An 18,736-nucleotide genomic window follows, 5' to 3' on the forward strand; every position below is an offset into this window, starting at 1 on the left:
CTCTCTCTAATGGATCCCCCTCCCTCTGTAATTATTTATTATTACTATATGAAACTGAGATCTGAAGACGATGATGATACTGCTGTTGTCTTCTTCCCTGCAGATCTGAGAACTTGCTGCATGCATCATATCATATATATATATATATATAATTTCTGACAAGTCACTGTTGGATCATGTGGTGAGTGAGAGAAGTTACACTTACACATCCCCTCTCTCTCTCTCTCATCTGCCATATATGTTTCATTCATCTTCATCTTCATCTTCATCTGCATCATTTACTGTAAAACTTCTTGCTTTCTTTTTTACATTATATGTATTTTTTGATTCGATTGATGTATTCAATTTAGGTCATCTGCTGGTCAAATTTATTTCTGGGTTTTATGCCTCGATTCTGGATGTCCTAATTTGTCTCTCATTTATTGTTATCAGCACATAGGCCAGAGCTCACCTGACCTAACTGACTGACCTGACCTACAAATTATTGTTTGCAATAATAATAATAATTGATCATATATTAATACTCATATAGAAATTCTGTGCAGTGGCAAATTAATGGCAAAGGGCAAATACAATCAAGAGACGTGATTAAGATAGTGACGACTCTTGCGTCAAAACCGAGTCTAAACTAAAAGCGTGTTTCTTGATTATGAAACATTTATTTGATTGGGAGCAATAAAATATTAATAAGTACATTATATTGCAATTAATAACATACATTGGATACCCTTTTTTGTTCCATTTTATTATTTTCAGACAGCCCCCATGTGTAAGTGCAACGAAATGGAATTGTTTGCCGTGGGCGAACGTGCAACTTGTGCTTTATTATTTATTTATTTATTTATTCATCATCCTACGAATTTCAATTAAGTGATAAATCACCAACCCAGCAAATCTACTGTAAGAAACAATTTTGTTTTATTTCATTTATTTTTGTTAAATGTTATCTATGATTTTATTTATTTATCTATATGATGTCTCGATCTACTTTACTAATTTTTCAAACCCACTTGTGCAGCAATTTGGAGAATTTAGCCACACGCATACGTCCTTTGCTTGAATGTGCGTGTGAATCCCCCAATTTTGTGGGTCCCTCTTTTTAGGTAATTATAGGGTTTTATGATTTGGAAATGACGTTGACGCTTTTATTAGGGCTTTTATGATTTCTAAACGCGACATTTAAAAACGCGTTTTAAGATGGACTTAGAATTTTCTGTTTTCCGCCTAATAATTCTTCATCCTGAGTCGCACTTTCATATTAATTATTATTATTTTTTAAAAAAAAAAGATTGTTTAATAATGTAATTATAATATTAACGATATAGAAAAAGAATTTAATTAAATTATCAATATATATATATATATGTGTATAATTTTCGGTGTCAATTTTTGGGCCCCATATGTCCCCACGTATGCATGTGCATGTGCATGGTTGATGGGTCTTGTCCAAATTTCAAATTAATAATTCATTTATCCTGTCTTCACATTTCTTGTTTCGAAATTGAACGTATAGTAAATTTATTTATATTTTGATATTATTGAGATTTATATAAATGAAATATGGGTGAGATAGAGATGTGGTATATATATATATATATATGTGTGTGTGTGTGTGAGAGAGAGAGGGGGAATGATTCGTTTTGTAGTAAGATCCAAGTGCATACTGCCAAAAGCAGTTAATATTATACGTATACAAGTTTTCTATATTTATTTTTTATTGGTATATATAATTATATATATGGATGCAATATTAATTAGTTTTTTTTTTCTCCATTTTTCATTACAAAAATCATTATCAATTAAATTATTTTGATCCACAGACAAAAGGACCACCTTCATGGATGTATATATACAAAAAGTTGGCTACACAGACCCACTTTCAATATTTTCATCATATTTTTGTATCTAAGAGGAAATTCTTATTGAAAATGACTAAAAATTGATGCTTGAATTTAATTTCAGACAAGTCCACCCCTGAATTCTGGCAAATAAATATTCTGTAGTAATTGATGAAATTTAAAAAGATAGAAAATGACCAGATGTTAATTATTGTGACCAATGTAACCTAACAGAAAGGGCAGGGAATAGTAATTCTGTTTGCCTATATATATTTATATTTGATTTTGACAAATAATTGAACCATACTAATTTATCTTTATATATAATTATATTTCACAATCACTTAAAATTGACCCTTGAAACGTGGGAACACACTTGAAGAAGAATTACCAATGCATTTATATAATTGAAGAGTAAAATGTGAAAAAATAAAAATAAAAAATTATACATTTATACATATAATATTTGATTATTTTTGGCAATAAAATTAGAAAGGATGAATTGAAGTAGATATCTGGAATATTTGGGAATGATGTAACAGACCATCTATCTACATATCTTATCCACATGCAGTCATGAGTGACGCCATTAATTTCATTCTTTCAATATTTTAATAATTAAATAAATAAACGGTACATATTAATACGATAAATATCCATTCTCTAATTATTTGTTCAAAATAAATTTACTCAAAAATAGCACTGTTAAATCAATACTAACAAAAAAGAAAATAGTTAAATAAAATCACAAGATGCAAAGAAGAGGTGTGGGCCCCCAGACCAGGGGGTTGGGTAGGGTGGGTGGAGGGGTAGTGGTCACGGGGTGGCTGAGGCCCTCCCCACACCACCCCACCCCACCCCCCATCGGGAATTGCAATTTAGCCTCCTTCTGACGAGTCTACCTCTGCTGTTTCTTGCCTCCTCTGTACCTCATATACGTATATGTATATCTATATCACCGCAAAATAGATAGATTAAATTTGAATTTTTTTCATATTAATTATTTTTTTAATATTATATTAAATTTTATTTTTTAAAAATCAATACTTTAAAATTTAAAATATTTCAACTAACCTTATATTTGTAAGAAAGGAGAAATGATTAAAATAAAAAAAAAAAAAAGTGTCACAGCTTTTAATTATACTGTAATGATTCTGGTGAAAAAGGCAACTCACTTTTTGGTGTCTAGATATTACTGCTGCCAAAGTTTATTTTTTTGTCTCCAGTTTTCACTAATCTATGCAATGTTTGTTTAATTTAATAATAAAAATAATAATAACATTAACAGTCACAGATATACATGTACAGAGTCACAAAGCTCCATGTTTGTCAAAAAGTTCAAACTTAAATTCATTCCATATTTGACATTTCTTGCCTCATTATTTAGCCCCACTTAGGGATTTCATTATTATGAATTTAATTATATATATATATATATTTTTTTTTATTTTCAAGTAGAGAATAATATATATGTGTATACGATTGGATAATTATGTTACATGCTATTTTAAAATTCTTACAACTTAGTCATTGATATGATTTATTAGTAAAAGTCTGACAAGTTTGTTTATATTTTATTCTATTTTTGTTATTTTGGAAATGATAAGCATGCAGTAGAGTTGCGACATCAGTCAAAGTATACGCTGGTAAACGTACCTATTGAATCGTTAAAATAATTATATTTTTAAAATTAATAATTGTATAAATCTGTTAAAATATTTAAATTAAAATATATTTGATGAACTTACTAGTCTTGATAAAAGGAAAATCAGCACGAAAACATACAGACGACACACAGCTCTACACATGCTGTTTACTAGCAGCATACAGCCAATAGATACGTATAGTCACTGTATGTATAGATAGAGAGAGAAAGAGAAAGAGAAAGAGAAAGAGAAGGAGAGAGAGAATTAAAGAGGGCCCCAGCAGCTAAATCTATGGCTGACGAACTTTGAATTAGAGATAAAAGAGATATAGAGAGCCACTGGGAAGAAGAAGAAGCTCAATTTCAAGAGAGAGAAAGAAGAGAGAGAGAGAGAGAGAAGCGAGACAGTGTGTGTAGGTTGTTGGAAGAAAATAGAGGAAATATTCTCCTTAGCTTTCAAAAGGTGTTTTGGTGTTTTGCTCTTTAGATGCCAAATTACATACAAAACCAAACCAGTTCATCATCATCATCATCGTCTTCCTCAGCATCATCGTCGTCGTCATCAAAAAAACTGTTGTTTGCTTCTGCTTCTGCTTCTGCATCCAGTCTTTAGTTACGTTCTTGTGGATTCAAATTAAAGCTTTCTTCTGGCGTTGGATGCTTCCTGTTTGGGTTTAATTTCTGCTTCTTCTTCTTCTTCTTCTTCTTCATCGATCTCAATGTTGACATTTGAATAACTCCAAACCCAGATTAGATTATCTGTTTGTTTTAATTTGGGGAAACTAGCTAGCTTCTGTCCACCGATTTCTCTTTTGTTTTCTACCACTTTCTTTCTCTTTGCTTTCTTTTTGTCCATTTTTATCTCCCTCTCTTATCCCAACCCCATCTTCAAGAACACACACATACATATACATATATATACAGACAGATACATACACTCCAACGATGTCTGGTGATGTTTTTTCTTCTACTCCCATTTCCTCAGCTCCACCCACAGCAATTTTCAGTCAATTAGAATCTGAACCAAACCCAAACCCTAACCCTAAACCCAATTCCGCGAAGAAGAAACGCAGCCTCCCGGGGACACCAGGTTTAATTAATTAATTCGTCGATTAATTAATTCCGATGCTGTTAGATTTTGAATGAATTAATGAATGAATGGGATCATTAATTGCAGATCCAGATGCAGAAGTGATCGCCCTCTCCCCAAAGACACTGATGGCGACGAACAGGTTCATCTGTGAAATCTGCAACAAAGGGTTCCAGAGGGACCAAAACCTGCAACTTCACAGAAGAGGGCACAATCTCCCATGGAGGTTGAAGCAGAGAGCCAACAAGGATCAGATCAGAAAAAAAGTTTACATCTGCCCGGAAAAGACGTGCGTCCACCACGACGCGGGTCGAGCCCTGGGAGATCTGACGGGCATCAAGAAACACTTCAGCAGAAAACATGGGGAGAAGAAATGGAAGTGTGAGAAATGTTCGAAGAAATATGCAGTTCAATCTGACTGGAAAGCCCACTCCAAAACCTGTGGGACGAGAGAGTACAAATGCGACTGCGGAACCCTATTTTCCAGGTACATATTAATTAATTAATTTATTAATTCTTACAAACAACAACAACAACAACATCGTCGTCGTCATCATCCATCCATCATCGTGTGTGTTTTCTTGTTTCGGAATGTTTGTTGTTTCTGCAAGACTTTAATGTCTGTCTCCCTCTCTCTCTGTAATAAATATGTACCCCTTGTCAACAAATGATTAGGTAATTAATAACTATTGTCTGTCCCTCTTCTTCTTCTTCTTCCTCAGGAAAGACAGCTTCATCACACATCGAGCTTTCTGCGACGCATTGGCTGAGGAAAATGCAAGAATCACTACAATTGGGGCTAACAATCTCAGCTTCAGACATGATCATCATCATCATCTCATCAATCCTCACCCTAATTTGCAACAAGGACTCTCCAATACCGCCGGAATTATCCCCGCCGCCGGCGGCCGTTTCGCCGGAAATTTGCTCCTCGGAGACCCTAATCACCACAAGCCAAGATTGCCCCTTTGGTTGGAGCTCGACCATCATACCTTCGACGATCAAAATCCCAATCTTAATTTCATTACATCCAATACTTCAACCACTCCCCATCTCCCCGACATTATCCACATCCCTTCCAACAATCTTTTCGGACCAAACTATGCCAATTTGTCACTATCCCCATTGAAGGAGGAGCCCCAAAGCAGCAAAGGAATTGCCAATTCCACGGCAATGGCGGATTCGTTAATCTCCCTTTACTCCGACACCCAAAGCAACCTCCATCCGCCGGCGCCGGCGCCGCCATTGTCGGCGACTGCACTCCTCCAGCAAGCTGCTCAGTTAGGCTCCACCAAAAGCGCCTCCTCGCCGTTCCTCGGCGGCGCTTCCGCCGCCGTCGGAGTAATGAATTCTTCCAACTCCCCTTCGTCGTCTTCCTCGACGACGAACACGCTTTCAACATCATCTTTCAGCAGAAGCGAGCTGCACCAGGTGTTTGCCCAACAACAGCCGCCGCCGGAGAATAATCCGGCCACCAAATCCGCCGACGATTTGCTGAATTTCAGCGCTGCCATTGAAAACAGCAATCTTCATCATTTCCAGCAGCAGTCGGCAGCATCAGCTGGAGCTAGTGTCAATGCAATGAACTTGAACTTGCATTCGGGATTAATGCACGGCGTGGAGCATAGTTTTACGAGAGATTTTCTTGGTATGGGCGGCGACGGCGGCGGGGGAGGCGGCGCCGGCGCCGGGCCGTACTTGTCGCAAGAGCTGGCTAAATTGGCGTCCATGAGTTCAGCCATGGGGCTCAGCCATTACACCGTCAACCACTAGCAGCCAGCCGCCAGTTCGATATGTGTAATAAATATCCCTTCCCAAAAAAAAAAAAAAAAAAAACATTTTTAATTTTAAATTATTAATTAGCTCTTTTAAATTCTACCGTGTAATAATATGCGACAATTTTAAGGTTTTCTTGTAGCACATACCTTATCGGGAATATATAATTTATAGGCCAAATATTTTTAATATATATATATTATGGTTTAGAACTTAGAAGTAAATGTATATATTTTATAGCTTTGCATTACTCAATTACACTATTCATCATTAACTAATCCAAATATTGTGTTTCGACAATGGAAAATTATAATTTATCGATATGTGTAAAAATAAAATTTAATCTAGTCAAATTTTAAATGAAAAGAATATGTAAAGAACATAGCGAATTCATAGTAAATAACAGAGGGTTTGGATTTTAAGTTGGGATTTGAATAGTAAAAATTTTGAATTTGAATAGTTGTATGATTTATAAATAGGTGTTGACGTGATGTTTTGAATGTAAAATTAATTTTTAGTATAATATAAAAAATAAAAAATAGATGTTTGATTTGATGTTTTTTAGGGGAAAAAATAGGATGAATAGTAAAAATCCAAACAAATCCCTCAAACAAACACACCCTATATATAATCATATGTATAATTCAAACTAATGCATGATCAATATCAATATCTTAACATTGTATGTAAGTTCAGAAAAAAAAAAAAAAAAATTCTTCTCCCCCAAATAGGTATAATTAGGAAAAAATAAAATGTATATATATATTTCATTAAGTTACTAATTATAGTCTTGAAATTATTTTATTTTCCTTCTTTTTTTTTTTTTCTTTCCTGACTAAATATGAAGATACTAATTTTCATATTCTCTGTTGAACCAAACACACCCTAAGCATATTTTATGATTATCATTTTATGTTTCAATAAGAACAGTGATGTCACATTTGTAAAATCATGATTGAATTTCATAGAATTTCTTTATTTATTTATTATTATTTTTTTTTTAAAAAAAAGATTATATTAAATACTATTTAAAAAAAAATAAAAATAACTGGTAAACCAATCCACCTTGAAAAGAAACACATTCAAACATTTTTTCCTCATATGTTAATATTTGTGAATTTTAAATCTAGTGATGTTAGTCGATTCAAATACTTATTTTCCTTCACCAAATGTATATTCATTTGAATTTGATGTGAAATTTAATGAATATAGTTTTATATTGGTTAATTATGATATAAAGTAATGATATTTTTTTAAAAAATATATGAATATGTTAATGAAGTATAAGAAATTTATTTATAGATTATATATGTAAGTAGTTGCGATGTTTTTATGAATGAATGTAATATTGAATATATAAATTAAAAAGTACATACATATATTTGCTATAAAGAAAAAATACATATTTCTATGGATTTTTTAAAAAAAAAAAAGAAAAAAAAAAGTACTAATTATAAATTGATATTTATGCAATTGCTTTGATATAGTATTGGGCCAATTTTAAGTGTTTTGGGCCTTACTGGGCTCCTCGTTGAACTATTTTAACACATGATTGCAAATAAACTAGGCCTGCCAAATCAGTCTCCCCAGCCCATTTAATTTAGGGTTGCTAGTTTTCAAATTGTTATATTTAGTATACGATTTCATAGGCATATATAATCTAAAAATATATATACTAATATAATAGTATAATTGTAATTATTATTTTATACCTGAAAAGAAAAACAATATATATATATATATTTTTTCTTTAAATAAAAACTCCAATTTTAAAAAATCTATAAATCTTGGGAGTAGATTTTACTTTCTTCGTTTTTTAAAATCTTATTAACCAATTTCAAATTACGATTCAACCCCTCTTCTAGAATAAACATTCAAAAAAAGAAGAACATAATTATAAAATTTGGAAATAAGATTTGAGTAATTTAGAAAAATCATTTTAAATTAGAAATATCTAAAACAATAATAATAAATTTCGGAAATTTGGATACCTTATTCCTCCTATCATTGGTGTCGTTTGTGTACAAAAGATTGGTTATGTGTATATAATTATAAGGGGTTTAGTACAAAGTAACTTTTTTTTTTCATCAATGGTGGTGGTGGTCCAGGTCCTCCATCTTTACCTAAATTCCAATCTCCTCTTGTCTTTCCCCTCTCTCCACATTAAAAATTGTAATAAATCATCCATTGCAGGTTCCAAGTTATCTAATCAAGGCTACTTGTTTAAAACCTCAATCAGGTGTGATTATCAATATTTTTATTAATTTATTATATATTGATTTTTATTTATTGTATTTGATGAGTGTGTGTGGAGGAATACGCCTACGCAACCACCATTGATGAATCGGTTCCTTATATATATGGGCATTTGTATGTGACCGAGTTCCACCGTCTCCCTTCACAAATCTTTACCCTTTTCCTTTTTTTTTTATTTTTCTTTATTATTTTTGGCGCTGTTCCCTGTGGGCCTCCTGTTCTTGCTATCCGTGTGAACGACGCCCGGGCGGCGTTGATCGCCCATCTGAATCGTCCGATGACCGATTGAATTATTAGAGGTTCTTTTGTTGTTTCTTGACTCTTTTGTGTTTTGTGTGCTGTTATCGTCGTGGTCTGATTTTTGGTATCGTTTTTTTGCCTTCTTTCTTGTTTTTTTACTTTTTTGTTGTGTTTTTTTTATTACCTGGTGATGAAATTTCTGTATGGATTCTTCGATTGAATGTTTGGGTGATGATCGGTGTATTTCTTATCGCGATCGTGGCTGCTCTTTTTTCTTCGCCGTTCTTTTGGCCTTAAGCAAAATTTTAACTTCCTCTTGGGATTTAGAGTCGGTGAATGAACAAGAATTATGAGGTTTCGTACCCGTTTCTTCTTATTCCACTTTTTTATTATAAATGATTACGCGAATCTGGGTTTGAGATGCTTGTCCACTTGTTTTTCATTATTGAATTTGATGGAAGTACTGTTTGAAGTTTGTACGTACGGTGGTTTGTTGGGTCAGTTTGATTTTGGTGAACCAGGTCAACTCCATAACCATTAGTGCGATCAGACTTGCAATTTCTCTGTATCTGCCATAAAATCATTGTGCACCTTAATGATCAAAGTGATTTTTGTCTATAATTCCCAATTCCTTGAAATTACGTTTTTGAATTGTTTTATTGCTTTGCCTGAACACTGAGTTGTGTTGTTCTCAGGTTTTCTTGAGTAAGGGGAATCCAAGAAAGGTATCCTTTTGCACCATTCTGTGACAGAAAAGGTTCCTCAAATATTGTAAGTTTGTTTACCTTAAAATTGGCAATTAACAGGGTTATATAATTTATTTACTGATAATATCAGTTGATGTTATTTACCTTTGAGATCTTGTTCTGTTCCATGCTTAGATAATTTATGTACAGGATCAATATCTGCTTGAATCCCCTCTAATTGAGATGATGGAAAGCCTATTCCTGACATTTGATGTTGTTAGCTGCAGAAGATTTCCTCATCAATGAAATCTCTCCCTTATGGATGTTTAAATATAAATGTATATATGTATATATATATTTGAAGCCTGTTAGTTGGTATCAACTAATTTGATGAGTTTATCGATGTGATATCTTCTCACACATTCTTAAAACATCTCCAATAATACAATAGTTGTTGTTTTCATCAAACAATATTACTTCACAATAGCCTGTCAAAAAGCTTCTCTGTCATGAAAGTTTCCCTTCTCATGTATAAATCTTCCTAATATTATTATTACTACCACCAACAATTCATTTGATATTATAAAATGCTTGGCACCACTGTTGATCTCGCAATATAATTGGATTAGTGTGTCAAAACCATGCTCTACCAGTTTTGGTTTCCCTCCTAATTTCTTATATGATTGAATTGTCATAATGATCATATATATCATGTTCAAAACTGGATTGAATTCAAAATTATCAAATAACCTTGTGTACCAGGTATCTTTGTATTATGTTGAAAAATTGGTTCAGATCTTTTTGAGCAACAAGGCAGGGATTTCTGAAAGCATATATTCATTGAAGACTTTGACCTTTGAATTGTAGGAATCTGTATCTGAAGCCTAATACGTCAATGTTTTAAGCATTTCCATATATTTGAGCTAGGATTTGGGGACAACGATTCTATTCCATTTTTTCGTTCACTTATTTTGCATAGAAATGAACATATGTGAACAAAGAAGATGGATTTAGAGGATATCTGACAGGTAAGATATTGTCATGTAACTCTCTCTCTCTCTGTTACTCCCCTCTCTCCGTCACTCTGTTGTTTTAAGGTTCTACTCATTTAAGTGATGAAGAACACAGTATTTTCAGATATGTTTTTTTTTTTTGCTAAACTAGGATGTTAAAAAATAAGGTACTGTTTTAAAATCTTCAAGAGGTTCTAGAAAGAGCATTAGTCCCCCAAAACCAGATAGAGTAGATGTATAGTGCACAGATGCATAGTGTCTCTAATACTTGTAATCTGAATCACAAATGATATTGCAGGCACTTGTTTGATCTATCTGGATCACTGATGAACAGATATGGTTTTGGTTTGGTGTACCCTTCGAGAATTATTAGATTGAACTACTGCAGTTTCAGTATGTTAAGCTTCCGACGTTGATTTGGCCAACAAACAAGCATTATAGGAAAAAGTTATTGCCAGAAACTATAGATTCTTGCTTTGTGGAATTTACATGTAACCCAACCCATTGTACTGCTCTGAGAAAGTGATGGATCATTGCATATCACTATGATCTAATGTTAAGATGGCCACTAGTGTCTCACGAATGAAAACAGACATGATTTGGTGCTTGGGGCTTTTCTATGCTAATTTCTTCGATGCTACATAGTGTAAGACATGTATCAGTGCAATGCTATTGTTCTAAGAGCTCTTTTAGGGCTGTTAGAACTAATATTAACTATGGTTTTCCTTAGTGGTAATGGGTAGATTGGAGTACCAAGTTTGGTCAAGATGCTGGATTTGCTGATAAAACTTATCTCTGTGGTTTGTGTGCAACGGGGAGGAGAACAGTTGTGTATGGACATCTTTACATATATGTCTATGCACACTTTTATGTAAACAAATTGACATTAGCTCCAGTAAACTCTATATCTCTGCTTGTTGGCGGCTGCTCCCTTCCTTGAGAGAGTTCACCCAGGTAGGATGTCCTTTTAGCTGACTGCATTTGAGGTGGTGATGCTTAATCTGATTTAGAGGTTACTGCCTTTTCCGCACTCAATTGGTGCCTGTAAAGAAGAGATCATTGAGGATATGGTGTGGGTGGTGATGTTTCTAAGCTTTGCTCAAATGCGAGTAATATGTTTGATGCATGTGGTGGTTAATAAATTCAGAGATGGAGCTCAATTTCTAGCACAATTTTGTTGCATTTCTTCCTTTAAAAAAAAAAAAAGCTTTTGAAATATAATATCAGCATCTGATCGCCGCCTATTCTCTCATGTCTTACTGTGACTGGTAAAAAGAGCTGAGACACACCAAGAACATCCTAACTTTCATGCATTTAACCTACTGCTAATATTTCTTGTTTTAGTATCAGTTTCGTATGTTTAAAAGACAATTGCAGATTCTTGGTTCCCGATTTCAGTTTGAAACTTTGAAGGTCATTTGGTGTTCCTGGGTGCATTGCCCCCATTGCACATCAAATTTTGTTAATGCCTTATCCACTCTATATCAAATATTTCTCAAAAGTTCCCTTCTTTTTGTGGAGATAAGATGTCATGATTTGAAGTCTTTTAAGCCCTGTGTTTAATGGGCGGCTGCCACTTGCTTGCAATTCTGTGCTTGACATTTTAAACTCAAGGTTCTTCCAAAAAATTTCAAATATATACAATCTCGATCTTCATTATTGACAAATCTTCCAGTAATTTAATTGAATATTTTTTTTCAATGGGTAGTTTGAACTTGGATATGATATAAGCTAATGGAGTGGCCTAATTATAATGGATTAAAACCTCTGTGTACCAAACCTGTGATTGAAGATTCTTGTTATCATTAAAATGTTCCATTCATTTACTGATGGTTTTGGGTGGAAGCTTTTCCTTGCTAGTTTGGTTGGAAGGGCACATATGAATTCATATTCAGCAAGTAAGAATACTCGTACAGGTTGTTTCAAAATACACCTCTTCGTTATGACTCTGATAACATAATTAGGATTACATGACTTAAGTTGCCTCTGATTCCTTTGTTTATAGTCTAGTCTAGCATCATGTTTTAAAATATGTCACTTTGTTTATCATAACCATTTCCCAGTATGTTTTATTAGGTGGGAAACAGATCTTGCATGTGAATGCACCTCTTCCTTTTGGTGAAGATATTTGATGCATAATCTTCGCCAATATGTTGATTCAAGTTCTCAAGAACTAATATGTAGATACTGTATGATTGAAGGCTACCAATTTCTATTTAGCTTTAAACCATAGTATTTTTACTTAATTATGGTTTCGAGTCTTCCATGCTTACAGGTCTTTTCGGTGTTCAACATTCATGTCACTTGAGGTTATAGTTCAATGCACTTACCTTATTCAGAGCGAAAACAACTATTCATTATGCTTTGACCTTAAAAGCAGAGTGCTTTTGATTTCTGGCTACTTTTCTGCACAAAAACAATGAAGGTGACACACAAAATAAGAACTGAAATGTCAGTGGTAAATATAATCTTTTGTTCAAATTCAGGCACCTGTAATGTTTAATGACAAATTGACAATCATAGCAAATCATTTGGAAGTAGGATTTATTCTAGATTTCAATAACCTTCAAGTTCTATAGAGTGGAGTGACTAACTTAACCATGAAGCACTATGAGAGGGAGTGTGCTAAATTAATAAGCTCTTGTGCAATTCAATTATTTTTTTCCAGCCTCAGTTGCATGCTTCTCAAGATGTTTTCCTACTAAAGTAATTAATGCTTGCTCTTCAAAAATCTAATGGGTGCCTAAAGTTCATTATTTCTTCAGAAATTGTTGCTAAAATTCTTCAGATCCTCAAATAATATGTGATGCCCTGCAGGTTTTGGTTTGCTGGAGGAATTAGTTTCATAAAAGCAGACGATTATGGGCCACCGACTCATCTTTAACAATACACCTCAGGTTTCTGAAACTGACCGTGACCAGGGATGGAATCATCCGGAGCAGCCCTACATGCCCATTGGTATTTATTCACAATCATAATTTTTTATTCTTGTATATATATATATATTAAAAAGTACTAAGACTGGCCTCAAGCAGTTAATCAAAGGGGAATCTTACCTTACATCGTATTCTTACACACTTTGGATAGGTTGTTGGATGAGTGTTAGTATTTATTTGTGTAAGGTATTCTAATTACAGAAGATTGCACTTAGCCAGTTTTTAAGTTCATGGAAACCATATTTGTGGCTGTTTGATGGTCTATCTTGAGTTTTGTTTCTATTCTCTAAGTAGTTGTAACCAGCTACGTTGCCTGAAAGACCAGCCATGAAATATTTATTCTTGGCTGGAAATTGTGATTCTGTTATGAAACATTAACTGCCAGATAACCTAAAGACAACATAACTTTTATTCAATGTGAAAGTAACCTGCTAATACCTACTTAGTTACAGCAGTCACTGGTTCTTTTTTTTAATATGTTTCTGTAAGATGTGTCTTATGTTATTTCTTATTTAATGTAGCAAGGGGCATTTCTGAAAGCAGTTCGGTTGTTCATCCTGTGGATAATATGCCAGTCCAAGGTGTTCACTTTCCTTCTCAGTGGCCCCCTGCTCCTAGGTCAAGCGGGTACCCTTCAGCCAATTTTAATGGTGAATTACCACAATATCAACCGATGGCTCCTGGTCCATCTCATGATCCTTTCATGCATCAATCTGCTCCTGGGAACATCCACATGTTTCAAAATAATTATATGCATCGCCCACCTTCATCCAACATTAGTGGGCAAACTATACCTGGAGCAGATGGTGGTTTCTACAATCAGACAATGGCTGGTGGCAGGGGATCATACAAGCGGAAAAGTCCTGGCATTCCTCCAATCTGTGAGAGGGGTTCTACAAGCAGATACTATGATGTTGGAAGCTCTTCTGATGTTCGCTTACCTGCAGATCCATGGCAGGAAAAGCCGAACAATGAATCTTATCATCCCTACTGGGAATATCAACCAAGTTATGGTGTTAATGGGCTCTCCATTGGTGGTGAGGGTACAGTAAGAAATGTGAGAAGCAGAGCTGCAGTTGACAGGGAAACTAATGTTGCCAGGGCCCATTTGTCAAGCAATTCTTTGCATCACCCATCTAGCAGATCTTCTGATCAATGTAATTCAGTGGAATTCTGGAGCCAGAGCACAAACGCCCCAAGGGAATGGAACAGTAATATTATATCACCAGCGACTTCTAATGGAGCAGCTTCAGGCTCAGGTTTGTTATGTTGGATTTATTTTGTTGTGGACCATAATCTGATTCAACTAAATTATTTTTCATGTTCAAAATTTCAGATCCTAGTTTCCTTAACCGTGATCCAAGCTCCCTGAATGTTCCGAACACCCATCCTAATAGTTCCCTTGAAATTGGGGGTTACAACAATGATGCTACCCGTGGTCCTGGCACTGTTAACAACCATGTGAATCCACCCTTTAGAGGGATGCAAAGTGGCTATAGTCAAAGATCTGCCCCAACTTTCCAGTCTTCCTCAAGCGCATTTCGTCCCGGACATGTTGCTCCATCTGATGATGGGCAGCAGGTGGTTTCTGAGAGCTATCACTCAAGACATCCTCGGATACATCCCAACTTAAGGCTGCACAATGTGGAAAGAAGCACAAGGACTTTCCCTCGAAGTGACAGATATAGATATTATAATGAGGAGGAAAACATCCGTGACAGATGGACACCAGAGGTATTTCTTTAAGTAAATTCACTTTGCATTAATTAGAAAATGCATTAATACCAATTTTTAGCAAAAACCAATTTTTATTTCTCAGAGGTCATTTCAGCTGTTATGTTAGATCCATATTCTATTTCCCAGAGTGAATTGTAGAGTCGGATAATGAAAACATGAGATGCCCTCATGCTTTTGACTTAAATATCTAATTGAAAATTCATGTTTTTGTTACCTTCTAAGTTAATACTTCATGTTTTTCAGGGTCTTGTGGTTGTGGACCACTCTGCATATTATGGATCTAGAGCTGCTATGCTTGATCATTACAGGGACATGAGGCTTGACATTGACAACATGAGCTATGAGGTCAGTTTATCATACAACTTTCTTTCTCCAACTTCTTTTCACTTCTTGCTCGAATGCTTTAATTATTTATTTATTTATTTATCAAATTTGTTTTAGTTCATTGTTACAACTTGGTTACTTGGTATGACCAGGAACTCCTTGCACTGGGAGAAAGGATTGGAAGTGTCAGCACCGGCTTGTCTGATGGTTTGATTTCTAAGTGCCTGACCGAGTCAATATATTGTTCATCGGACCTATCTCAAGATGAAGGAACCTGTGTCATCTGCTTGGTAAGAATCCCCGATTGTTTCGCTTTAGTTCATAAAAATAGATTTCAACCAGCTTACATCTTTTATAATTTCTGTTGCATCATTTCAAACAACGCATAGATATTACCAGTGCTTCAATAATGGTGAAACTGTGGTGTTGTCTTTTGTAGGAGGAATACAAAAACTTGGATGATGTCGGGACATTGAAAGTCTGTGGCCATGATTTTCACGTGGGCTGTATTCAGAAATGGCTGTCGATGAAGAACTCATGCCCTATCTGCAAAGCAGCAGCCGTGGATGACAAAATGAAGGACAAAACTGCTTATTGATGGAACTATAATTCCATCAAACCTTTTTATTTTGTTGTTGTACATATATCTATTTCAGAACATTCCTCTGAAAATGGAGGAGATGATGGCATTGGCATTGTCATTGTTCAGCAAGACTATTCTAAACTGCTGCTGCTATTACATTTTTGTTTTTGTTTGTTTCTCTTTATTTCATTCTTCATTCCCCTCCATTTTTTTATGGCAAATACTAATGTTGAGCTTTGTTTAGACAAGTATCTTTTAGAATTTTAGAGTTTTGTGAAGATAAAAAAAATAGAAATAAATGTGATATTTTGTGAGAAAATTAAAATAAATAAATATTTTACATATTCAAAAGGATACAAGGTAAACAATTATCTCTACAATTTTTATGCAGATAGATGATAATGTATTCACATTTGTGTGAAGTGTACAATATTCAGAAAAGTCCTGTTCTGGAAATTTGGAAAAGTTTTGGGATTTAATTGGAAATTTGGAAGTACCACTCTGATATTTATAGAAGTTTGAGGGAGGTTAGTGCAACGTATTCGAATATTTAAACAACGCAGCGATTTGGCGAAGGAGCGACAGGGAAGAGAAAATGCAGATCTTTGTGTTAGCCCTAAATGGCAAAACAATCACTCTGGAAGTCGAAAGCTCCGATACAATCGATACTATCAAGGCCAAGTTTCAGGACAAAGAAGGAACTCCTCAGGATCAGCAGCGCCTCATCTACGGCGGGAAGCAGTTGGAGGACAGCAGGACCTTAGCCGATTACAACATTCAGAAGGAATCAACACTCAACCTCATGGTCCCCCTGTGTGGTGGAGGCACCAGCTGGAGGATACCTTTCGTTGCCAATCATTTGATCAAGAAACTCAAGGAGTTGAATCAAAAGTCGCAGAAGGAACTGATTAAGACATGGTCGAGGGGTTCCACCATTATACCGGAAATGGTGGGGCATCGTATTGCCGTTTACGACGGAAGGAAGCACATCCCCTTTCGCATCGTCGAGGCTATGGTGGGGCATAAGCTGGGAGAACTGAAGCCGCGGCGTTTACATAGGAAAGAGGTTCATGCTCGCGGCAAGGCGCCACAGAAGAAGAAGAAGTGAGCAACGGTTGCTAGCGGATTCCCAAGTAACTTCTAGATAGCATTGTGCAATTTTAAGTAGTCCTCTATATCGGAAGGTTGCACTGCAGAATTGATGATGTTCGTGTATGCTATATCTTGTTTACGTTTGGGAAGCACTTTTCAATACCCCAGCCTTTGAGTTTAGGGTTGTTGAATAAGATCAAATAACCTCATTCATGAAGTAATGGTGGCCTTCTGTGTGCACTCTTAAAAATGAATTGAGATTAAGATGCATTTAAGTTTCTGCATTGAGCAGAAAATTTTGTTTCTTTTTTATGTTCTAGTTGCTATTGGAAATCTGTCCTCTGGTTTCATGTTTGCTCTGCCGTGTTCTGTTTAGACATTGAAGAGCCTAATTCTAAAACATTTGTTCCACAACTCCAAAGTATTGTTGATATAAGTGTAGTCAAATGTTTGGATGCCTGATGTTTGGAAAAAACTCAGTACTTTCTCTTAAATGCTAAATCTGCTGCAATAATCTCATTGTGAATTGTAGTGCTGATAGAAATGAGGGCTGCCTATGTAGTTTGAATGTTTACATTTCATTCTCTTAATCTCTTTGGAGTTTGGACCTGTTCCATGTCCAGGGTCCAGCTCTGAATTATAATACGTTTGTGCTGGGCCATGGTCCAATTCTGCGGTCGGAAACTTCTTCAGGTTCAGTTATTTTTGAATTGCAGCAAATTAGGGGTTGAGCTATGACTTGCGGCTCTTGGCATACTTGGTATTAGTTTTTCCTTAATAGTTTGGTTTGAAGGACATGGATGGATTCATATTCAGTAAGTCAGAATACTCATACAGGTTATTTCAAATACACTTCTTGGTTATGATTGTGTTGCATTGCTATGGTGTGTGACTTATTTACTTTCTTTATGAACCAGTCTGGCATTGATTTTCAACTATTCATTTTGTTTAACTTGACTGTTTCCCAGCTTTTAAGTGAGAAACTGGTCTTAATGAAAGTGAATATGCCTCATCCTTTTGGGGTAGACATTTGATCCATGTTCTCCATCAAGATGTTAATTAAGTTCCTTAGAAACACATATAAACTGGGTGGTTGATGGCTACTAAGTTCTATTGAACTTCAAACCAGAGTTTCTTTAATTAATTTTAGATTTGATTTTCCGGTCTTACAAGTTTTTTTGGTGTTCAACATCCACATGCTACTTGGGGTTATGATACATTGCACTTGTATTAGTCAGAGAAGAAAGAAAATTATGGATATTGCTTTGGTCTTAACCCACAGAATATCTTTGATTCTGGCTATCCATGTACATAAAAATAATAATCTCATTGTTTCCGATCAAAAAAAAAAATAATCTCATTATCATTTGACAATTGTGAATGTCTTTGCTTTCCTCATGCAGTTTAAATGAATTGCATCCCATTCTCTTATGGACCCATTCTCATGTCTGGCGTCCAGAACCAGACTCTTGCCATGTCCGATACTATAAGTGGAAACTGGAAACTTCTTTGCTTTATAT

At 35.1% G+C, this 18,736-nt stretch overlaps 3 protein-coding genes across 10 annotated transcripts; all 3 read left to right on the forward strand.

The window, feature by feature from the left end:
* Positions 1-3,758: 3,758 nt before the first annotated feature.
* On the forward strand, positions 3,759-6,493 carry LOC127251759 (zinc finger protein BALDIBIS-like). The gene is made up of 3 exons (XM_051275615.1): positions 3,759-4,573; positions 4,661-5,060; positions 5,296-6,493. Exons 1-3 carry the CDS (start codon positions 4,429-4,431, stop codon positions 6,344-6,346), a joined length of 1,596 nt encoding a protein of 531 aa, XP_051131572.1. The 5' UTR covers positions 3,759-4,428; the 3' UTR covers positions 6,347-6,493.
* Positions 6,494-8,551: 2,058 nt separating this feature from the next.
* Positions 8,552-16,308, forward strand: LOC127252241 (probable E3 ubiquitin-protein ligase ZFP1). 8 transcript variants are annotated; one of them, XM_051276348.1, is made up of 10 exons: positions 8,552-8,588; positions 9,541-9,616; positions 10,399-10,559; positions 10,843-11,498; positions 13,362-13,502; positions 14,002-14,739; positions 14,817-15,214; positions 15,461-15,562; positions 15,694-15,831; positions 15,981-16,308. In XM_051276348.1, exons 5-10 carry the CDS (start codon positions 13,406-13,408, stop codon positions 16,137-16,139), a joined length of 1,632 nt encoding a protein of 543 aa, XP_051132305.1. In that variant the 5' UTR covers positions 8,552-8,588; positions 9,541-9,616; positions 10,399-10,559; positions 10,843-11,498; positions 13,362-13,405; the 3' UTR covers positions 16,140-16,308. The 8 variants fall into 8 exon arrangements, with proteins under 8 accessions (XP_051132305.1, XP_051132298.1, XP_051132302.1 ...); XM_051276341.1 differs by lacking the exon at positions 8,552-8,588 and adding an exon at positions 8,706-8,904; XM_051276346.1 differs by lacking the exon at positions 8,552-8,588 and adding an exon at positions 8,948-9,199.
* A 362-nt stretch (positions 16,309-16,670) lies between these two features.
* On the forward strand, positions 16,671-17,630 carry LOC127252256 (uncharacterized). The gene has a single exon (XM_051276376.1). It carries the CDS (start codon positions 16,720-16,722, stop codon positions 17,230-17,232), a length of 513 nt encoding a protein of 170 aa, XP_051132333.1. The 5' UTR covers positions 16,671-16,719; the 3' UTR covers positions 17,233-17,630.
* Positions 17,631-18,736: the final 1,106 nt, after the last annotated feature.

The sequence above is a fragment of the Andrographis paniculata genome, unplaced genomic scaffold (genome assembly GCF_009805555.1).
Source record: "Andrographis paniculata isolate CXL003 unplaced genomic scaffold, ASM980555v1 Contig45END, whole genome shotgun sequence".
Taxonomy (NCBI): Eukaryota; Viridiplantae; Streptophyta; class Magnoliopsida; order Lamiales; family Acanthaceae; genus Andrographis; species Andrographis paniculata.